Source organism: Salvelinus fontinalis, chromosome 14, assembly GCF_029448725.1.
Source record: "Salvelinus fontinalis isolate EN_2023a chromosome 14, ASM2944872v1, whole genome shotgun sequence".
Lineage (NCBI taxonomy): Eukaryota > Metazoa > Chordata > Actinopteri > Salmoniformes > Salmonidae > Salvelinus > Salvelinus fontinalis.
Genome location: NC_074678.1, coordinates 2,943,952 through 2,967,410, shown reverse-complemented (window position 1 = coordinate 2,967,410; position 23,459 = coordinate 2,943,952). Strand labels below are relative to the sequence as shown.

General features: G+C 46.9%; 1 protein-coding gene across 11 annotated transcripts in view; it reads right to left on the bottom strand.

Annotated features, from left to right (window-relative positions):
* LOC129869391 (disks large homolog 1-like) overlaps window positions 1-23,459 on the bottom strand; it is a 282,157-nt gene that overhangs the window by 179,020 nt on the left and 79,678 nt on the right. For all 11 annotated transcript variants that reach the window (XM_055943757.1, XM_055943763.1, XM_055943760.1 and 8 more), the window contains one exon: window positions 6,720-7,028. In XM_055943757.1, the coding sequence (XP_055799732.1) occupies window positions 6,720-7,028 (309 nt within the window). The remainder of the gene's footprint in view (window positions 1-6,719; window positions 7,029-23,459) is intronic.

Below are 23,459 nucleotides of genomic sequence, written 5' to 3'. Positions count from 1 at the left end.
CACTGATTTAGACCTGGGACACCTGGTGGGTGCAATTCATTATCAGGGGGAACAGAAAAGCAGCAGCACTCCGGACCTCGTAGGGTCAGAGTTGAATACCCCTGCTGTAGCCTATACTAGGAACGTAACACTAAGAGAAGCCAACGTTCCTCCCCTGAAGAGAACGCCAAGCTCACAGAGACCATTTCAACGCCACATAAACACACAGACTGATCTCCATGCAAAAATCCACACACTTGGATTTCTTCAAGATGAACAGAGATGATGCGATGGCTGAATGGAAGATGCCCGTGACAGCGTGAAATGGCAGATAAAGCAGCCCCGGTATGAGAGTGAGTGGGAGTCATGGCGATGTAGAGGGCTTTGAAGACAACAGAAACGTGCGACTGTGCAGCCAGCAAGACGAATGTGTGAGCTGTACGTACATCACCAATGGAAATGCACTACGAGTATCCACACATCCTTTACACATCCACTTCCTGATAAAATGTTAGAGAAACACGTTATAAAACAACTTAAGAAACATGTCCAGCAACTATGCCACTACACAGCGAGGGTGAAGTTATATTTGTGAGTGTGGAGAGGTATGACGGTGTGGCGTGTGTCATAAAAGTGTGCGGCTGTGTGTACTTTATGCTTTTGTTTGTGTGTGTGTGTGTGTGTGTGTGTGTGTGTGTGTGTGTGTGTGTGTGTGTGTGTGTGTGTGTGTGTGTGTGTGTGTGTGTGCGTGTGCGTGTGCGTGTGCGTGTGCGTGTGCGTGTGTGTGTGTACACTTTATGCTTTTGTGTTTGTGTGCCTGCGTGTTATTCTGGCCAGTACATAAGGTCATGAGGGACAGTGCAGTTGGGTGCAGGCTGGCCCAGCCCCCACAGCCCTGAGGGACCGGAGTCCTGGAGAGAAACAAGATGACTGCTCCATCTGTCAGGGCCTACAGAGCCAAGCAGCCCAATGGGATGCTACTGTGAGGCTACGCAAACACCCCGCACGGGGCACCACCAAAATAACCACACAGAGACACACAGATCACACTGAACGAACAAACAAAACACTAGTGTCACAACGAATCCTTAAAAAGAGTCAAAGGCATCACTGAAAACTGTACTTGGGTTTAGTAAATTAGCTTTATGGCTTAGCTCTAGTAAAGAAGTTGCAATATGTCAATGTTCATTGTCTGTGTCAAAGGTTAAATAAAATTCAGAAGGCAGGGTGGAGCTATTGCCATATTGTCTTTACATATCCAACCCTGTCTGAGCTAATACAGGTCCCAAGGTCCTAGAGGTGGTCAATATATGATTGGGCCAAAAAAATTGTTGCAGAGAAGTGGTCCTCCCAGCTGCAGTGACAAGAATAATCCACTAGGTGGCGGAATAGCGCCATTTTGAACAATGAACATGACATCCAACTAGTTCCATTTAAACTGGTGTACACAAACAAGATTTTGGCCTCGATTAAGCTTTCCCAGACAAGCTTTTGAGATCAGAGACAACATCCCTATGTTGTTGCCTTCCTCAGGGCACACGGCCGCCACGGAAGCTCATTAAATGTGAGTGGGTCAGAGACGCAATCTGAAGGCTACTGATCCCGTCTTTGAGCAGTTCCAGACGTCGCGATATGTTATAACATGTTTGATTTTATGGGCACAAAATCTGCAATCCTCTTGTAGTATGAGATGGGCAACGACAAGTTCTGAGAACCGTGATTAACAATAGCCAATGAGAGCTCGCCAGAGAAGAAGCCAGTGGGGTTGATGACGTTCAGCTTCACCCAGACAGAATGTGTAGACTCTCCGAGCAGGAGTAATGCTCACTACTATTATGCGTTTGTAAGTGCCTTTAAAAGGGTTCAATATGCTGGAATCACTGTCTAATTTCAGTTTATGTGACAAAACAAGCACCCAGAATGTTGAGAATCATTGTACCATCTAAACCGCTGTGAAATATATTTTCAATAACATTGTATTTTCAGCTGTTTGAAGCTGGTGTACGAAACCGAAAGTAAAAGACGCAAAAAACTAAACGTAAGAACGAGAAGCATAGAAATACTGCTATAATCGAAGTAAGCATACACCGATTAAAACACCTGATTTTCTGAGTAATCTTTAGAATTATTATGACATGTAAACGGCTTAAATGGGTTTTCCAGGGGAGTATCTGATCGGCACATGTGCCATCGCAATCCTTAGCTCTTTTGCGCGTGTGAAGTGACTTTGAAAAAACGAAAAGTATGAATCTGAGAAATAGTTTCCACGAGAAATAAGGATTTGTTCTTAACTGACTTGCCTAGTTAAATAATGGTTAAATAAAAAAAATATTTAAAAAAAACTTTATATGTCCAAACTCAGAATAATGGTTGCTGTGGTAGAAGATTAATTTTGATTAGCAATTTTCTGCATTTATCAAAGTCCCATCAGATAGCTTGATTTCAGATGTGTCCATGTAAACAGGATTATTAGGTAAATCGTTATTCTCGCAAAGCATGTCAACGTTTAAATCCAGCTATTATTCTAATCAGATTATTCACACTAATCCTATTATTATGTACTGTAACCAGACAGCAGGTATGGAGAATCCTCACGACGCCCCTGTCTGCGCCACATCGTTTAGTGTGCTCACCACAACGTTGGCAAGACAACAAATTACAGGAAAGAAATGGTTCAATGTGAGAGGCTCAGCATTGTTAGGACTTTGAATGTCTTGTTGTGTTCACCCGGCATGACTGTAGCCTGTCTGGCTTGAAGACTGATAGAGAAACATCTGAACTGTTCTTAATGTCACATGATTAGTGAGAATGTCACAATGTACTGCAGCCTACTATGATGGCTTTAGTCCAAACCATGTACTTTGCATTCAAAATAATCTCATGTACAGTCACATAACCTAAATTATGGTAGTCTCTGATGTAGAACACAGAGACAAGACGGTAGCACCATACACAGAGACAACACAGTAGCACCATACACAGAGACAACACGGTAGCACCATATCTAGAGACAACACGGTAGCACCATACAGAGACAACATGGTAGCACCATACACAGAGACAACACGGTAGCACCATACACAGAGACAACACGGTAGCACCATACACAGAGACAACACGGTAGCACCATATCTAGAGACAACACGGTAGCACCATATCTAGAGACAACACGGTAGCACCATACACAGAGACAACACGGTAGAACCATACAGAGACAACACGGTAGCACCATATCTAGAGACAACACGGTAGCACCATATCTAGAGACAACATGGTAGCACCATATCTAGAGACAACACGGTAGCACCATATCTAGAGACAACACGGTAGCACCATACACAGAGACAACACGGTAGCACCATACACAGAGACAACACGGTAGCACCATATCTAGAGACAACACGGTAGCACCATACAGAGACAAGATGGTAGCACCATATCTAGAGACAACACGGTAGAGCCATACACAGAGACAACACGGTAGCACCATACACAGAGACAACACGGTAGCACCATACACAGAGACAACACGGTAGCACCATATCTAGAGACAACACAGTAGAGCCATATCTAGAGACAACACGGTAGCACCATACACAGAGACAACACGGTAGCACCATACACAGAGACAACACGGTAGCACCATACACAGAGACAACACGGTAGAACCATATCTAGAGACAACACGGTACAACCATACAGAGACAACATGGTAGCACCATACACAGAGACAACACGGTAGCACCATATCTAGAGACAACACGGTAGCACCATATCTAGAGACAACACGGTAGCACCAAATCTATAAACAACACGGTAGCACCATATCTAGAGACAACATGGTAGCACCATATCTATAAACAACACGGTAGCACCATATCTAGAGACAATACGGTAGAACCATATCTATAAACAACACGGTAGAACCATATCTATAAACAACACGGTAGCATCATATCTATAAACAACACGGTAGAACCATATCTATAAACAACACGGTAGCACCATATCTATAAACAACACAGTAGAACCATATCTATAAACAACACGGTAGAACCATATCTATAAACAACACGGTAGCACCATATCTAGAGACAACACGGTAGCACCATATCTAGAGACAACACGGTAGAACCATATCTATAAACAACACGGTAGAACCATATCTATAAACAACACGGTAGCACCATATCTAGAGACAACACGGTAGCACCATATCTAGAGACAACACGGTAGCACCATATCTATAAACACGGTAGAACCATATCTATAAACAACACGGTAGCACCATATCTATAAACAACACGGTAGAACCATACACAGAGACAACACGGTAGCACCATATCTAGAGACAACACGGTAGAACCATATCTAGAGACAACACGGTAGCACCATACACAGAGACAACACGGTAGAGCCATATCTATAAACAACACGGTAGAACCATATCTAGAGACAACGCGGTAGCACCATACAGAGAGACAACACAGTAGCACCATACAGAGAGACAACACGGTAGCACCATACAGAGAGACAACACGGTAGAACCATACACAGAGACAACACGGTAGCACCATATCTAGAGACAACACGGTAGCACCATATCTATAAACACGGTAGAACCATATCTATAAACAACACGGTAGCACCATATCTATAAACAACACGGTAGAACCATACACAGAGACAACACGGTAGCACCATATCTAGAGACAACACGGTAGAACCATATCTATAAACAACACGGTAGCACCATATCTATAAACAACACGGTAGCACCATATCTATAAACAACACGGTAGCACCATATCTATAAACAACACGGTAGCACCATATCTAGAGACAACACGGTAGCACCATATCTATAAACAACACGGTAGCACCATATCTATAAACAACACGGTAGAACCATATCTATAAACAACACGGTAGAACCATACACAGAGACAACACAGTAGCACCATATCTAGAGACAACACGGTAGAACCATATCTATAAACAACACGGTAGAACCATACACAGAGACAACACAGTAGCACCATATCTAGAGACAACACGGTATAACCATATCTAGAGACAACACTGTAGAACCATATCTAGAGACAACACGGTAGAACCATATCTATAAACAACACGGTAGCACCATATCTAGAGACAACACGGTAGCACCATATCTAGAGACAACACGGTAGAACCATATCTATAAACAACACGGTAGAACCATACACAGAGACAACACAGTAGCACCATATCTAGAGACAACACGGTAGAACCATATCTATAAACAACACGGTAGAACCATACACAGAGACAACACAGTAGCACCATATCTAGAGACAACACGGTAGAACCATATCTAGAGACAACACGGTAGAACCATATCTAGAGACAACACGGTAGAACCATATCTAGAGACAACACGGTAGAACCATATCTAGAGACAACACGGTAGAACCATATCTATAAACAACACGGTAGAACCATATCTATAAACAACACGGTAGCGCCATATCTAGAGACAACACGGTAGAACCATATCTATAAACAACACGGTAGAACCATATCTATAAACAACACGGTAGCACCATATCTAGAGACAACACGGTAGAACCATATCTATAAACAACACGGTAGAACCATATCTAGAGACAACACGGTAGCACCATATCTATAAACAACACGGTAGCACCATATCTAGAGACAACACGGTAGCACCATACACAGAGACAACACGGTAGCACCATACAGTCTATGGTAAAGACACACGCTAGCCAACTGCTTGTGCATATCTCTGGTTCTTACCATGGCTGTCTAGTAGCTGAAACCTATGCAAACATTGAGATGTGCAGGCCTTTTGAAACAGTCCTGGAGGAATTTCTCATTCTTCTAATGCTTTGTGTGTGTTGCTGCAAGCACTGCAGGGGCTTCTATTATGGTATCGTGTACAAGCGTGTTAAAAGGTAGGTGTTTAAATAGGAAAGTAGAAAGCAGATAAAAGATATTTAAAAAATAAGTGGAGGGAGGGAGGGAGGGAAATATATCAACCGTTCACTTTCATGTGCATGCAACCATGTACTGTATGTTTGTCTGTGTTAACATCACGTACTCTATGCTGTATGTTTGTCTGTGTTAACATCATGTACTGTATGTTTGTCTGTGTTAACATCATGTACTGTATGTTTGTCTGTGTTAACATCACGTACTGTATGTTTGTCTGTGTTAACACCATGTACTGTATGTTTGTCTGTGTTAACATCATGTACTCTATGCTGTATGTTTGTCTGTGTTAACACCATGTACTGTATGTTTGTCTGTGTTAACACCATGTACTGTATGTTTGTCTGTGTTAACATCATGTACTGTATGTTTGTCTGTGTTAACATCACGTACTGTATGTTTGTCTGTGTTAACACCATGTACTGTATGTTTGTCTGTGTTAACATCATGTACTGTATGTTTGTCTGTGTTAACATCACGTACTGTATGTTTGTCTGTGTTAACACCATGTACTGTATGTTTGTCTGTGTTAACATCATGTACTGTATGCTTGTCTGTGTTAACATCATGTACTCTATGCTGTATGTTTGTCTGTGTTAACATCATGTACTGTATGTTTGTCTGTGTTAACATCATGTACTGTATGCTTGTCTTCAGGTGGAAAATGTTTGTTAGTTACATATTCTGACAAATGGTTCTGCCTGGTTTATGTAGCTTTTGAGGAAAGACTTGCGGTGTCCTACCTTCATAGGGGAGATGTGTGCGTGGGAGACATATCCATGGACGTTCTCTATCTGAGACAGGTTTTTCTCTGCTACCTGGACCAGCTCTGGCCGTCCCTCCCCCCTGCCCTCTCTCTCTCCCCTGCCGTGGTGGTACCCGTCCAGGGTTCCTCCTCCATGGTGGCTGCGGAGGGTCCCGTGGTGGCTCCCTGGTAGCTCCCGCTCTCTGCCTCTCTCCTCCAGGCTGGGGTAGGGGTGCTGGGGACAGGCCTGAGACTGACCCTGGTCCTGCTGGGGGGTAGAACCATCCTCATCCTGAATCCTATACTTCTGTAGAGGGAAGAGGGAGGGGGGGAGAGAGAGTGGGGGGAGGAGAAAAAGAGAGAGAGAGAGGTTTCTGTTAGTTTTGAGGGTGGAAGAGGACTCAGCTCTTCTAAATGGGCTTAGTGTCACTCAGAGAAAACTGTCTGAAGACCAAACAGACTGTGTGCCATCACACTGTGTGTGCTTGCGCGTGTGTGTGTGTGTGTGTTTAGCTGTAGATCAGCCCAAGTGTAGGCCCGACGTGGAACTAATAGCTTTAGGAGTGTGTCCCATTGTTCCATGATGATATAGCCACAATAAATAACAATAACATAATGTTGCTGAGACATACACAGCATGATCACATCTCTCTTCCACTGTGACTCCTGCCTCTGACTATGACAGCACAGACCCACCAAATCAACCAACTGGATTGTCAGGACGTTGTTAATCTGGGCCACTAGCAGAGCACTGCTACGGGGCTGGACGTCAGGACGTTGTTAATCTGGGCCACTAGCAGAGCACTGCTACAGGGCTGGACTTCAGGACGTTGTTAATCTGGGCCACCAGCAGAGCACTGCTACGGGGCTGGACTTCAGGACGTTGTTAATCTGGGCCACCAGCAGAGCACTGCTACGGGGCTGGACTTCAGAACGTTGTTAATCTGGGCCACCAGCAGAGCACTGCTACGGGGCTGGACTTCAGGACGTTGTTAATCTGGGCCACCAGCAGAGCACTGCTACGGGGCTGGACTTCAGGACGTTGTTAATCTGGGCCACCAGCAGAGCACTGCTACGGGGCTGGACTTCAGGACGTTGTTAATCTGGGCCACTAGCAGAGCACTGCTACGGGGCTGGACTTCAGGACGTTGTTAATCTGGGCCACTAGCAGAGCACTGCTACGGGGCTGGACTTCAGGACGTTGTTAATCTGGGCCACTAGCAGAGCACTGCTACGGGGCTGGACGTCAGGACGTTATTAATCTGGGCCACTAGCAGAGCACTGCTACGGGGCTGGACGTCAGAACGTTGTTAATCTGGGCCACTAGCAGAGCACTGCTACGGGGCTGGACTTCAGGACGTTGTTAATCTGGGCCACTAGCAGAGCACTGCTACGGGGCTGGACGTCAGGACGTTGTTAATCTGGGCCACTAGCAGAGCACTGCTACGGGGCTGGACGTCAGAACGTTGTTAATCTGGGCCACTAGCAGAGCACTGCTACGGGGCTGGACTTCAGAACGTTGTTAATCTGGGCCACTAGCAGAGCACTGCTACGGGGCTGGACGTCAGGACGTTGTTAATCTGGGCCACTAGCAGAGCACTGCTACGGGGCTGGACTTCAGGACGTTGTTAATCTGGGACACTAGCAGAGCACTGCTACGGGGCTGGACGTCAGGACGTTGTTAATCTGGGCCACTAGCAGAGCACTGCTACGGGGCTGGACGTCAGGACGTTGTTAATCTGGGCCACTAGCAGAGCACTGCTACCGGGCTGGACGTCAGAACGTTGTTAATCTGGGCCACTAGCAGAGCACTGCTACGGGGCTGGACTTCAGGACGTTGTTAATCTGGGCCACTAGCAGAGCACTGCTACGGTGCTGGACGTCAGGACGTTGTTAATCTGGGCCACTAGCAGAGCACTGCTACGGGGCTGGACTTCAGGACGTTGTTAATCTGGGCCACTAGCAGAGCACTGCTACCGGGCTGGACGTCAGAACGTTGTTAATCTGGGCCACTAGCAGAGCACTGCTACGGGGCTGGACTTCAGGACGTTGTTAATCTGGGCCACTAGCAGAGCACTGCTACGGGGCTGGACGTCAGGACGTTGTTAATCTGGGCCACTAGCAGAGCACTGCTACGGGGCTGGACTTCAGGACGTTGTTAATCTGGGCCACTAGCAGAGCACTGCTACGGTGCTGGACGTCAGGACGTTGTTAATCTGGGCCACTAGCAGAGCACTGCTACGGGGCTGGACTTCAGGACGTTGTTAATCTGGGCCACCAGCAGAGCACTGCTACGGGGCTGGACTTCAGGATGTTGTTAATCTGGGCCACTAGCAGAGCACTGCTACGGGGCTGGACGTCAGGACGTTGTTAATCTGGGACACTAGCAGACAGGTTGTGGTACTAATTCAGACCAGATGATTGGACTCTATCCGGGCAATCAGTGACATTAACCAATCAATGAACTACCAGGGGGAAACAAACAATATTGCAATTCTTGAGGCAGTGGTTTGAAGTGCTCTACTTTGGGAGTGTACTGGACTAGACTGGTGTATAGAGCCCTGGCCTCCTTTGGGAGTGTACTGGTTTGAAGAGCCCTGGCCTCCTTTGGGAGTGGACTGGTTTGAAGAACCCTGGCTTGCTTTGGGAGTGGAATGGACTCGTTTGAAGAGCCCTGGCTTGCTTTGGGAGTGTACTGGACTGGTTTGAAGAGCCCTGGCTTGCTTTGGGAGTGTACTGGACTGGTTTGAAGAGCCCTGGCTTGCTTTGGGAGTGGAATGGACTCGTTTGAAGAGCCCTGGCTTGCTTTGGGAGTGGACTGGACTGGTTTGAAGAGCCCTGGCTTGCTTTGGGAGTGGACTGGACTGGTTTGAAGAGGCCTGGCCTCCTTTGGGAGTGTACTGGTTTGAAGAGCCCTGGCTTGCTTTGGGAGTGGACTGGTTTGAAGAGCCCTGGCTTGCTTTGGGAGTGGACTGGACTGGTTTGAAGAGCCCTGGCTTGCTTTGGGAGTGGAATGGACTGGTTTGAAGAGCCCTGGCTTGCTTTTGGGAGTGGACTGGACTGGTTTGAAGAGGCCTGGCCTCCTTTGGGAGTGTACTGGTTTGAAGAGCCCTGGCCTCCTTTGGGAGTGTACTGGTTTGAAGAGCCCTGGCTTGCTTTGGGAGTGGAATGGACTGGTTTGAAGAGCCCTGGCTTGCTTTGGAAGTGGACTGGACTGGTTTGAAGAGCCCTGGCTTGCTTTGGGAGTGGACTGGACTGGTTTGAAGAGCCCTGGCTTGCTTTGGGAGTGGACTGGAAGAGCTTCCGCATCACTTAAGGCATTTAGCTGAAAGAGAAAGAAGGAAGTATTCTAACTCCTGTCTAACGTATATGAGTCTGCAGGCAGGCGTAGCTGAATGAGGACACTGGCTGTCCCCAAGGAGAGAAGAAGAGAGAATATGAGCGCAAAGAGAGAGGGAGAAAGGGAGAAAGAAGAAGAAAAGAGAGAAAAGGTGGAAATGGAGGAAAAAAACATGAGTGGAGAGAGGGAGAATAGAGAAGAAGAGAGGAGGACCTCCCTAAATAAACCTGATGATACAGGTACTGTAGGTGTGTCCTAACTCTCTCTCTCTCTCTCATCACACTGACACCAATTTGCAAATCTCCCCAGTGAAACCAGGCTGGGGAGGGTACTGGTGTTGGGCTGCTCAACACACACTGACATTTTTCAACATCCCTGCTTTACATACATCTTTTAACACCTTGGAGAAACATGTGAACAATGCTCCAGGAACAATAGAAGAAGCAGCAACTCGTGACACACATACGGTCTCATCCAGTCAGTTTACAGCTGGCTGTGCCAACTCAGCTGCCAGCCTCAGGGAGTATATGCCATCCCATCCCTCATCATCGGCCATACTGCGGTTTGTCCACTCTGTCTGACCTTTAACCTCCTGACCCCCTCAGAAGGCGGCTCTGGCTTCTTGAGGGTCAAGGGGTCAGCAGAGGGCGATCAACACCATCTGTGCTAGACCGACCACAGTCACAGAGACACAGTTACTGTACAAATTATCTGCACACAATCAGACCTCTTTTGACCAAAAAACAATGATAAATAAAAGCCAACCTTCCGCAGTAAGTAGAAGTATTGTGGGGGATGAGCTCCCCGTGTCGACCCGATATAGTTTCTCTTCTCCCGGTCTTGGAAATCACACAAATAAGAAACTAATCTGGTTTAGAGCAGAGGCCATCATGTGTTCACACACACCACAAAGACACAATACAGCCAGGTCTGTAGTCTGTAGTTCTGTATGCCTATCTGTTGTTCTATATGCCTGTAGGTCTGTCTGTAGTTCTGTCTGTAGTTCTATATGCCTGTAGGTCTGTCTGTAGTTCTATATGCCTGTAGGTCTGTCTGTAGTTCTATATGCCTGTAGGCCTGTCTGTAGATCTGTAGGTCTGTCTGTAGTTCTGTGGGTCTGTAGGTCTAATGGGAATGTGTCTGTGCAGCTGAGCTGTATACATTCAAAGTCTCTTGCTCATAGGGTATACTTCATCTTCATAACAGACAGACTGGTCCTAGTAGCTTTGAGATATACTTTTATTTTGGTTAGATTCCATGACAGGTTTTAGACTGTACCTCTGTGTGAGTGTGTTCAAGCATGAGCCCATGTGTGTGTGTCCCTCTCTCACGGACTAGTGTTACCTCATGGATCATTTCAGAATGCTCATGGTCAAGGCTGGGATGAGATGAGATGGTGAAAGGGTAACTAGTCAGTTGTACAACTGAATGCGTCTTCCTCATTTAACCCAACCCCTCTGAATCAGAGAGGTGTGAGGGGGGCTGCCTTAAATCAACATCCACGGCTTCGGCTCCCGGGGAACAGTGGGTTAACTTATTGTGGATAGAGGGCAGCATTTTCACGTTTGGATGAAAAGCGTGCCCAGAGTAAACTGCCTCCTACTCAGTCCGAGATGCTAATATATGCATATTATTAGTAGAATTGGATAGAAAACACTCTGAAGTTTCTAAAACTGTTTGAATCATGTCTGTGACTATAAGAGAACTTATATGGCAGGCAAAACCCTGAGGACAAACCATTCAGATTTATTTTTTTTGCTGAGGTCACTCTTTTCAATGGGTTTTCATTGGGAATCCAGATTTCTTAGGGACCTTCCTGCAGTTCCTATCGCTTCCACTGGATGTCAACAGTCTTTAGAAATTGGTTGAGGTTTTCCCTTTGAGAAATGAAAAAGTAGCCATGTTCAGAATGAGGCTCCAGTGAAGTGTACTGTTTGTTAGAGGCTCGTGACCAGAAAGCATGCTACACATTGTTTTCCTCCGGTATTGAACACAGATCATCCCGTCTTCAATTTTATCGATTATTTACGTTAAAAAATACCTACAGTTGTATGACAAAAGTAGTTTGAAAAGTTTGGACAAAGCTTACAGGTAACTTTTGAGATATTTTGTAGTCACGTTGTGCAAGTTGGAACCAGTATTTTTCTGGATCAAACGCGCCAAATAAATGGACATTTTGGATATATATAGACGGAATTAATTCAACAAAAAGGACCATTTGTGATGTTTATGGGACATATTGGAGTGCCAACAGAAGAAGCTCGTCAAAGGTAAGGCATGAATTATATCTTGAAATATGATGGTCTGTGTTTGGTTGCTATCCTCAGATAATAGCATCGTTTGCTTTCGCCGTAAAGCATTTCTGAAATCTGACACTTTGGCTGGATTCACAACAAGTGTAGCTTTAATTTGGTATATTGAATGTGTGATTTCATGAAAGTTACATTTTTATAGTAATTTATTTGAATTTGGCGCTCTGCATGTTCACTGGATGTTGGCCAGGTGGGACGCTACCGTCCCACATATCCCAGAGAGGTTAACTGCCTTGTTCAGGGGCAGAACGACAGACTTTTACCTTGTCAGCTCGGTGATTCGATCCAGCAACCTTTCGGTTACTGGCCCAACGCTCTAACCACTAGGCTAGGAGATAGGATGGGATGAGATGGAATGATCTCCCGGTTCTACTCACCAGGGGAGCTGGCGGTTATCGATTCAGCTCACACTGCCTGCCATAGGCCTATACCTACTTTCTGATGACTGAATGAACAGACAAATGAATGAGTTGCAAACTGTGCTCACTTAAAAGTGGAACTGACAGCAGTTTAGCAACATGAAATCTATTTAAATCTGTTCATATACACCCCAGGAAGAATTACACTTTTTTTTAAACATTTTCTGACAAGCGAGCCCTTAGATATGGTCATTTTCACGTGTTCATAAATTCTTAAGAGTGTTTGGGAATTACGTATAGTCAGGCATTTGTGATAATTCTATAGAAATATAGAGTGGGAAAGCGGCCGTGCGTTTGGACAAGGTTTTATGTACACTGCAGTAAATAAAACGTCTCTCTCGTCCAGGACCGGAGTCTACACAGACTGGTGCGCCATAGCCAAATCAGAGCTACAGTAGGCCTTAATGCAAACAAGCCATTTGCCACACAGGCCTGCCATCATTCACTTTGAACTGGACTGTGTGTTTACAGGCAGTTCTAATAGTGTGACTTCTGGATAATTTGAACGCATTCGCAACAAAATACACCTGAATGGATTTCATGCAAATATCCCAGGAGTCGTCTTACATCTGGGAATGTTACAGTCCAAATGATCAAACAGCCATGAAAAGGTAGGCTCTCTCTCCCTCAGTTATGCACATCAACAAGAACAACAACTAATGCTAGCCGGAGCAAGATGTGCTAAAATATAACGAAGGAACATTAGATAAACCCTCTCACACTTTTTCAGATAGTTGGACGTCAAAATTGCACTGACAAACGATGGGGAAATGTAGCCTACTGGTCTGCAGCTTGCCTGCCAATGCATGCTTGTCCCAACCAAGCACCCAAGCTAACTGGCTAAAATTGGCTAGCTTGCTAGCTAGCTACTTTCAGGCACAAATGAGAAAACTTTGATTATTGTACTGGCCGTAGCAGAGCTGGTTAGGCTGTTTACTTGTTATCCAGAGAGTTTGTGACTAACTATTACTTTCTTTGGCCTACATTTACTGACACCGGTCATATTCAGCAGGTAAATTCATTAGTTACACACAGACGAGAGTGCTCCGAAATCGGAGTAGCTAGCTAGATATCCAGTTTGCTAGCATCTCTTGCATTTGCTAATTCACTCTGGCTAACAGTAGATTAAGTTCTTGCTAGCTAACAAAATGACACCTGCATCTCTAGCTGTAGCCACCGAAAACAATATGAGGGGAAAAAGTCAGTCACTCACCCACTCCTCCAATGACATGACATCCTCCTAGCAGCTAGCTAGCTAACTAACGTTAGGCTCTGTGTTTTTAGCTGTGTGACATAAAATATACTGAACAAAAATATGAAACGCAACATGCAACAATTTCAACCATTTTACTGAGTTACAGTTCATATAAGGAAATCGGGCAATTTAAATAAATGCATTATTTCACATGACTAAGCAGGGGAGCAGCTATGGGTGGGCCTGGGAGGGCATAGGACCACCCATTTGGGAGCCAGGCCCACTCACTGGGGAGCTGGGCCCAGCCAATCAGAATAGGTTTTCCCCTACAAAGGGCTTTATTACAGACAGAAATACACCTCCGTTTCATAAGCTGTCCGGGTAGCTGGTCTCAGACAATCCCACAGGTGAAGAAGCAGGATGTGGTTGTCCTAAACTGGTGTGGTTACACGTGGGCTACAGTTGTGATGTTAGTTGGACGTACAGCCAAATTCTCTAAAAACGACTTATGGTATAAAAAAAAATGAACATTAAATTATCTGGTAACAGCTCTGGTAGACATTCCTGCAGTCAGCATGCCAATTGCACACTCCCTCAAAACTTGAGACTTCTGTGGCATTGTGTTGTGTGAAAAAACTGTACATTTTAGAGAGTGATCTTTTATTGTCCCCAGCACAAGGTGCACTTGTTTAACGATCCTGCTGTTTTAATCAGCTTCTTGATATGCCACACCTGTCAGGTGGATGTATTATCTTAGCAAATGAGGAATGCAAACTAACAGGGATGTAAACACATTTGTGCACAAAATTTGAGAGAACATGTCTGGGATCTTTAATTTCAGCACATGAAACATGCGATCAAAACTTTACATGTTGCCTTTCTATTTTTGTTTCCGTATAAACACGCTAGCCCGTTAGTCACGTTATGACTGATGTGTGATCGTTGCACTTGCTAGTCTGATTGTATTGACATTCCCAGCCTTAGTTACATTCGCCTGTTTATGTCCGAAAAATATTGAGTCCTTGATACTAAAACACTGCAAAACGAATGGAGGCAGCAAACAATGTACCAAGCCAGCTGTGATTTACAACCTGATCTCAATATCTTTGGGGACCACCAAGAAATGTATTGGTGAATTATATCATGCATTGAACTGCATCCATCTATTCTGCCAACATTGCCTTAGTGTACGTCATGGGACGTTGAGTCACATAAGAACCTATTTTTAAAACACTTAGAAAGTTGGTTTTAAAGCATAAACTGGGAACTTTATATTTTTGAGTGATATGATTGTCTGTTTGATATATGCAATGAAGATAAAAGGCTGTCAGTTCCACTTTAAATATGAGAGACAAAAGACTGCACTCAAAACAAACCTGACGAGTCATTTAGACACATCAAACGGAATGAAATATACATTCATGTATGTCTTTAACTGAGATATATATTAATGTATGTTATGAATCTATTCGGAAAGTATTCAGACCCCTTGACTTTTTCCACATTTTTGTTCCTTTTTTTTCTTCATCAATCTACACACAATACCCCATAATGATAGAACACAGAGTTTTAGAAATGTTTGCAAATTAAAAAACAATATCACAATTACAGAATTATTCAGACCCTTTATTCAGTACTTTGTTGAAGGACCTTTGGCAGTGATTACAGCCTTGAGTCTTCTTGGGTATGACGCTACAAGCTTGGCACACCTTGTGTATTTGGGGAGTTTCTCCCCATTCTTCTTTGCAGATCCTCTCAAGCTCTGTCAGGTTGGATGGGGAGCGTTGCAGCACTTTGCTCTCTGTACTTTGCTCCGTTCATCTTTCCCTCAATCCTGACTTGTCTCGCAGTCCTTGCCGCTGAAAAACATCCCCACAGCACAGCATAGGAATGGTGCCAGGTTTCCTCCAGACATGACACTTGGCATTCAGGCCAAAGAGCTCAATCTTGGTTTCATCAGACCAGAGAATCATGTTTCTCATGGTCTTTAGGGGCCTTTTGGCAAACTCCAAGTGGGCTGTCATGTGCCTTTTACTGAGGAGTGGCTTCTGTCTGACCACTTTCCCATAAAGGCCTGATTGGTGGAGTGCTGCAGAGATGGTTGTACTTTTGGGTGGTTCTCCCATCTCCATAGAGGAACTCTGGAGCTCTGTCAGAGTGACCATCGGGTTTCTTGGTCACCTCCCTGACCAAGGCCCTTCTCCCCCGATTGTTCAGTTTGGCCGGGCTGCCAGCTCTAGGAAGAGTCTTGGTGGTTCCAAACTTCTTCCATTTAAGAATGATGGAGGCCACTGTGTTCTTTGGGATCTTCAATGCTGCAGACGTTTTTTGTCACCCTTCCTCAGATCTGTGCTTCGACACAATCCCATCTCCGAGCGCTACAGACAATTCCTTCGACCTCATGGCTTGATTTTTGCTCAGACATGCACTGTCAACTGTGGGACCTTATATAGACAGGTGTGTGCCTTTCCAAATCATGTCCAAACAATTGAATTTACGACAGGTGGACTCCAATCAAGTTGTAGAAACATCAAGGATGATCAATGGAAACAGGATGCACCTGAGCTCAATTTAGAGTCTCATAGCAAAGGGTATTATGTAAATACGTGTTCAGTTTTTTATTTTTAATACATTTGCAAATAAATCGAAAAACCTGTTTTTTCTTTGTCATTATGGGGTATTGTGTGTAGATTGATGGGGAAAACCTATTTAATCCATTTTAGAATAAGGCTGTAACGTAACAAAATGTGGAAAAAGTCAAGGGGTCTGAATACTTTCCAAATGCACTGTATGTCTTTAACTGAAATATACTATATATATATATTAATGTATGTTAAGAATGTACCGTACGTCTTTCAGAGATTTCATTGACAGAATTTTGAATTTCTGGGCCTTCAGATTTTTTACCTGAACAGGGAGTCCCTCATCACCACCACTATTATGCTAGAGATGTCTACATACATACCTACGTACCGTACAGGTCCCCGAGCATGAGTGTGCTTTGGCAGCGTGGGACGACCAGCCATGTGGCATCCTGTCAAACAGCTAACCAACCACCCACTCAGATGCTCTCAGGTTGTAGTAAACATTGACACCGACTAACTAAGCTGTGAACGGGCTACAAAACAGACATACCATTTCTATTCTGTCCTTTGTGAGTCTGACTGAGTTTGTATTGCCCGTGACCGGCTTATGCCAGGCAGTGTGACTGTGTGTGAGGCTATGGAAAGAAATTAGGCAGGGTTAGTGAGTGAGTGTGAGAGAGAGAGAGAGAGCTGAGGGGTGCATCCCATATCCAGGATGGTCCAGAGCTCTCTTTTCTCCTTCAAATCTCCAGTCACAGCCCAAACCGTCCATCCCAGTCCTGGCCCAATGACTCACAACCTCACACATCATGTCTGCTACACTTTACTGCATGTCTGCTACACTTTACTGCATGTCTGCTACACTTTACTGCATGTCTGCTACACTTTACTGCATGTCTGCTACACTTTACTGCATGTCTGCTACACTTTACTGCATGTCTGCTACACTTTACTGCATGTCTGCTACACTTTACTGCATGTCTGCTACACTTTACTGCATGTCTGCTACACTTTACTGCATGTCTCCTACACTTTACTGCATGTCCTACACTTTACTGCATGTCCTACACTTTACTGCATGTCCTACACTTTACTGCATGTCCTACACTTTACTGCATGACACGGATTTACATAATAGCCTGAGCCTCCCAGTCAAACATGGGTGTATGACTTGTGTACAACCATGGCCAGTATACAACACCAGATCTCAACCTACAGTACAAGCGATTGACAGAAAACCAGAGAAAGGAGTGAGATGTAAGGTATGAGGGGAGAGGAGAAAAGGTAAAGATGGATAGAGAAAGAAAAGAGGGGAAGATGAGAGGATGAGCAGCATCTGGTGTGGGGCTAATTACGGAAGCCCAGAGGCCAAAAGAGCAGTGCTCCCAGTCAGCCAATCAGTCAGTCAGTCAGTCCCTCCAAATGTGACAGCTCAGCTGCATTGAACCACAGCTGTTTGATGTGGGTTAAAGATTGCCTGGGCAGTCAGAGTACTCAATATACAGGTAACTGCCAGAATAAAGGAAACACTTGCGTAACTGAGGGACAGAAAGTACATTGCAAGCAGGTTCTTTCACACAGGTTTGGTTCTTGAGTTAATTAAGCAATTAACATTGCATTGGTTAATTTACAGATGTAGGATCTTAATTTGATCACCCAGTTGCAGAACTGTCTTGCAATGCAGTAAATTTAAAACTTGTAGGGTGGGTTGCACCAACGTGGTTTAAATCATTCTAGGATTAGAGCTAATCTAGTTTTTGTAAATCTAGGTTTAGAATTAAATCCGAGATGTGTTGCACCACTTCATTTAGGATTGACGGTTTTAAACTATGATTAGTGACACGTTACACCAATATTGAGGTATTTTGTGAATTGAAACAAAGTAGCTAGCCTACCTGACAAATGAGGCCACAAAGTTGCTGTTCCTTGATAAAATAATAACAATGTAACGTTAGCACTACTGCAACTCCCTCGTGAAAGGTTCACATGGGTTGGTTAATTTGAAATCAAATCTGTTATTTGCCAGTACTAGACAGACAACTCGTTTGTTAGCCAACAGTAGCTACTGTAGTTGGCTAGCTAGTTTATAAACCAAGCTAGCTAGCATAAGATCAATTATTATTGTCATTTACTTAACCATTTATTATTTGTTCGCTAGCCACCTGATCATGGCACGTCAAAGTTCAAATTTTTCCGCTTATGATGAAAAAACCCTGGTCAGCAGCTGATGGAGGAGTTTAGCAACGTACTGCAGGACAAAAAGACAGACAACAGAACTGTCAAAAAGACAGACAGGCACCTGGGCCATTTTATAAGAAAGATTTAATGGATCGACAGGGATTAAAAAGAGAAGAGAGACACAAATCAGATGTGCTGGAAAAACATCAAAGCGAAAGCAGAAAAGGATGCGCCAGAGGAGAAGCGGGGGCCACTTCAGACCGGAAGGGGGGAAGGGGGGGCCACTTCAGACCGGAAGGGGGGAAGGGGGGGCCACTTCAGACCGGAAGGGGGGGCCACTTCAGACCGGAAGGGGGGGCCACTTCAGACCGGAAGGGGGGGGGGGGGGCACTTCAGACCGGAAGGGGGGGGGGGGGGGGGGGCACTTCAGACCGGAAGGGGGGGGGGGCACTTCAGACCGGAAGGGGGGGGGGGGGGGGGGCACTTCAGACCGGAAGGGGGGGGGGGGGGGCACTTCAGACCGGAAGGGGGGGGGGGGGGGGCACTTCAGACCGGAAGGAGGGGGGGGCCACTTCAGACCGGAAGGAGGGGGGGGCCACTTCAGACCGGAAGGGGGGGGCCACTTCAGACCGGAAGGGGGGGGCCACTTCAGACCGGAAGGGGGGGGCCACTTCAGACCGGAAGGGGGGGGCCACTTCAGACCGGAAGGGGGGGGCCACTTCAGACCGGAAGGGGGGGGGCCCTTCAGACCGGAAGGGGGGGGGGGGGGCCCTTCAGACCGGAAGGGGGGGGGGGCCCTTCAGACCGGAAGGGGGGGGGGGCCCTTCAGACCGGAAGGGGGGGGGGGCCCTTCAGACCGGAAGGGGGGGGGGGCCCTTCAGACCGGAAGGGGGGGGGGGGCACTTCAGACCGGAAGGGGGGGGGCCACTTCAGACCGGAAGGGGGGGGGGGGGGCACTTCAGACCGGAAGGGGGGGGGGGGGGGCACTTCAGACCGGAAGGGGGGGGGCCACTTCAGACCGGAAGGGGGGGGGGGCACTTCAGACCGGAAGGGGGGGGGCCACTTCAGACCGGAAGGGGGGGGGCACTTCAGACCATTAAATCTTAAATTAAGACCGGGGGGGCACTTCAGACCGGAAGGGGGGGGGCACTTCAGACCATTAAATCTTAAATTAAGACCGGGGGGGCACTTCAGACCGGAAGGGGGGGGGCCACTTCAGACCGGAAGGGGGGTGGCCACTTCAGACCGGAAGGGGGGTGGCCACTTCAGACCGGAAGGGGGGTGGCCACTTCAGACCGGAAGGGGGGTGGCCACTTCAGACCGGAAGGGGGGTGGCCACTTCAGACCGGAAGGGGGGTGGCCACTTCAGACCGGAAGGGGGGTGGCCACTTCAGACCGGAAGGGGGGTGGCCACTTCAGACCGGAAGGGGGGTGGCCACTTCAGACCGGAAGGGGGGTGGCCACTTCAGACCGGAAGGGGGGTGGCCACTTCAGACCGGAAGGGGGGTGGCCACTTCAGACCGGAAGGGGGGTGGCCACTTCAGACCGGAAGGGGGGTGGCCACTTCAGACCGGAAGGGGGGTGGCCACTTCAGACCGGAAGGGGGGTGGCCACTTCAGACCGGAAGGGGGGTGGCCACTTCAGACCGGAAGGGGGGTGGCCACTTCAGACCGGAAGGGGGGTGGCCACTTCAGACCGGAAGGGGGTGGCCACTTCAGACCGGAAGGGGGTGGCCACTTCAGACCGGAAGGGGGTGGCCACTTCAGACCGGAAGGGGGTGGCCACTTCAGACCGGAAGGGGGTGGCCACTTCAGACCGGAAGGGGGTGGCCACTTCAGACCGGAAGGGGGTGGCCACTTCAGACCGGAAGGGGGTGGCCACTTCAGACCGGAAGGGGGGGGGGTGGGGGGGGGGGGCACTTCAGACCGGAAGGGGGGGGGGCACTTCAGACCGGAAGGGGGGGGGGGGCACTTCAGACCGGCAGGGGGGAGGCACTTCAGACCGGAAGGGGGGAGGGGGGGCACTTCCGACAGGAAGGGGGGAGGGGCACTTCAGACCGGAAGGGGGGGGGGGGGGGGCACTTCAGACCGGAAGGGGGGGGGGGGGGGGCACTTCAGACCGGAAGGGGGGGGGGGGGGCACTTCAGACCGGAAGGGGGGGGGGGGGGCACTTCAGACCGGCAGGGGGGAGGCACTTCAGACCGGAAGGGGGGAGGGGGGGCACTTCCGACAGGAAGGGGGGAGGGGCACTTCAGACAGGAAGGGGGGAGGGGCACTTCAGACAGGAAGGGGGGAGGGGCACTTCAGACAGGAAGGGGGGAGGGGCACTTCAGACAGGAAGGGGGGGCCCCATCCAAGGGAATTGATCCTCTCTCCCAGAAGACATGCGAGCTGATTCCCCAGTAGTTTGACCCTCTCCTGAACCCCTATGAAGACGACGGACAACTCGACCCACCAATATTCAGTAAGCATAAATAACTGGTCGACATCAAGGACTATAACGCACGTTAAAACTAACATGAATTGCTACTTCACTACAGTGTTTCCGTCATCAGTCCCGTTTCAGCATGTTGCGTAACACCATCATTCGTACCAAGGCTGGGCATTTCATAAACCCCAATTAAATAGCTGTTCCTTTCCTTTAGTTGAGCTTACACCCTGTTGCCGTGGAGAAACAGCATCGCCTGGATCTTGCACCAGCAGAACAACACCAGAGAGGCCAAGCAAATGCCCCAGAACTGACATGACCCAGCGCATATTGATGTTTTGGAGGCTGGAAAGAGAAAAATCTACTGCAGATTGAGGTCTTGAATTTACAAAGAGAGATACTGTAAAATTCAGAAACAGAAACTCCTTCGGGGAAACAAATGCCCACTGTGTAAAGAATGCTGATCTTTTTTTATATTTTTACAATTATTTATTAAAACAATGCTTTCCCTAGCAATTTGGTGTCCTCCAGTCTTGTCCCTACTCTTGTGTTCTGGTGCTTTCAGTTCCAACCGGTATGGTACTGAGAATAACAATATCTTAATAATGCATGTTAATACAGAAAGCCTACTTAGGAATTGTGTCTATCAAAATATAATATTGCTTTTTACATGTTACCAGTGTTACATTATTTACATCTTCTTCATCCTCCTCAGGTAAGACCTCCTCAGGTAAGACCTCCTCAGGTAAGACCTCCTCAGGTAAGACCTCCTCAGGTAAGACCTCCTCAGGTAAGACCTCCTCAGGTAGCTCTTCACCTTGTCTCCTGCCAAGGTTATACAGAACTGCCACTGCAATAATGATGTCATTGCAGTGTCCATCTTCGTGCAGAGCCCCTCCTGTAAGCACAGAAATATTGAGCTCTCTCTGAGATCTCTTGTCAGGATATGAGGTGGTGTATTCTCGGAGATCTCGTCAGGATATGAGGTGGTGTTCTCTCTCTGAGATCTCTTGTCAGGATATGAGAGGTGGTGTTCTCTCTCTGAGATCTCGTCAGGATATGAGAGGTGGTGTATTCTCTCAGATCTCTTGTCAGGATATGAGAGGTGGTGTATTCTCTCTGAGATCTCTTGTCAGGATATGAGAGGTGGTGTATTCTCTCTGAGATCTCGTCAGGATATGAGAGGTGATGTATTCTCTCTCTGAGATCTCGTCAGGATATGAGAGGTGGTGTATTCTCTCTGAGATCTCTTGTCAGGATATGAGAGGTGGTGTATTCTCTCTGAGATCTCGTCAGGATATGAGAGGTGATGTATTCTCTCTCTGAGATCTCGTCAGGATATGAGAGGTGGTGTATTCTCTCAGATCTCTTGTCAGGATATGAGAGGTGGTGTATTCTCTCAGATCTCTTGTCAGGATATGAGAGGTGGTGTATTCTCTCTGAGATCTCTTGTCAGGATATGAGAGGTGGTGTATTCTCTCTGAGATCTCGTCAGGATATGAGAGGTGATGTATTCTCTCTCTGAGATCTCGTCAGGATATGAGAGGTGGTGTATTCTCTCTGAGATCTCTTGTCAGGATATGAGAGGTGGTGTATTCTCTCTGAGATCTCGTCAGGATATGAGAGGTGATGTATTCTCTCTCTGAGATCTCGTCAGGATATGAGAGGTGGTGTATTCTCTCTCTGAGATCTCTTGTCAGGATATGAGAGGTGGTGTATTCTCTCTGAGATCTCTTGTCAGGATATGAGGTGGTGTTCTCTCTCTCTCTCTCTGAGATCTCGTCAGGATATGAGAGGTGGTGTTCTCTCTCTCTTCAGGTGTCTGGCGGTTTAAAAGCGGAGTCATAAGGTACCCACGACAGGCATATCCATTGTCACCTAGAAGGTGGCCTTCATATGTCCCTTTTTCCAGCATTGCACACATATGACTATTGTCAAAGATACTGATGCCATGGGTGGATCCTGGCCATCTAGCTAGGATGTTGGTGAGCTGACTTTTGTCATCACTGACAGCCTGCACGTTGATGGACCAGTAAGCTTTCCGATTACGGAATAGTTCCCCATTCAAGGCCACCAGAGTTGGGAATGAGACCGTGTGTACAGTCTATCGCCCCTAGTACACCTGGAAATATAGCTCTCCTGTAAAATCCAGCTGACGTTTCCGCTGTAGGATTGAATGTACCGATTCTTCAGACCCAAACAAAAGCACTGGACACTCTGGCTAGAATCCTGCAGACAGTTTTACTCGTGGAGTCCAAAAAGATCCCCAACCACCATCTGGA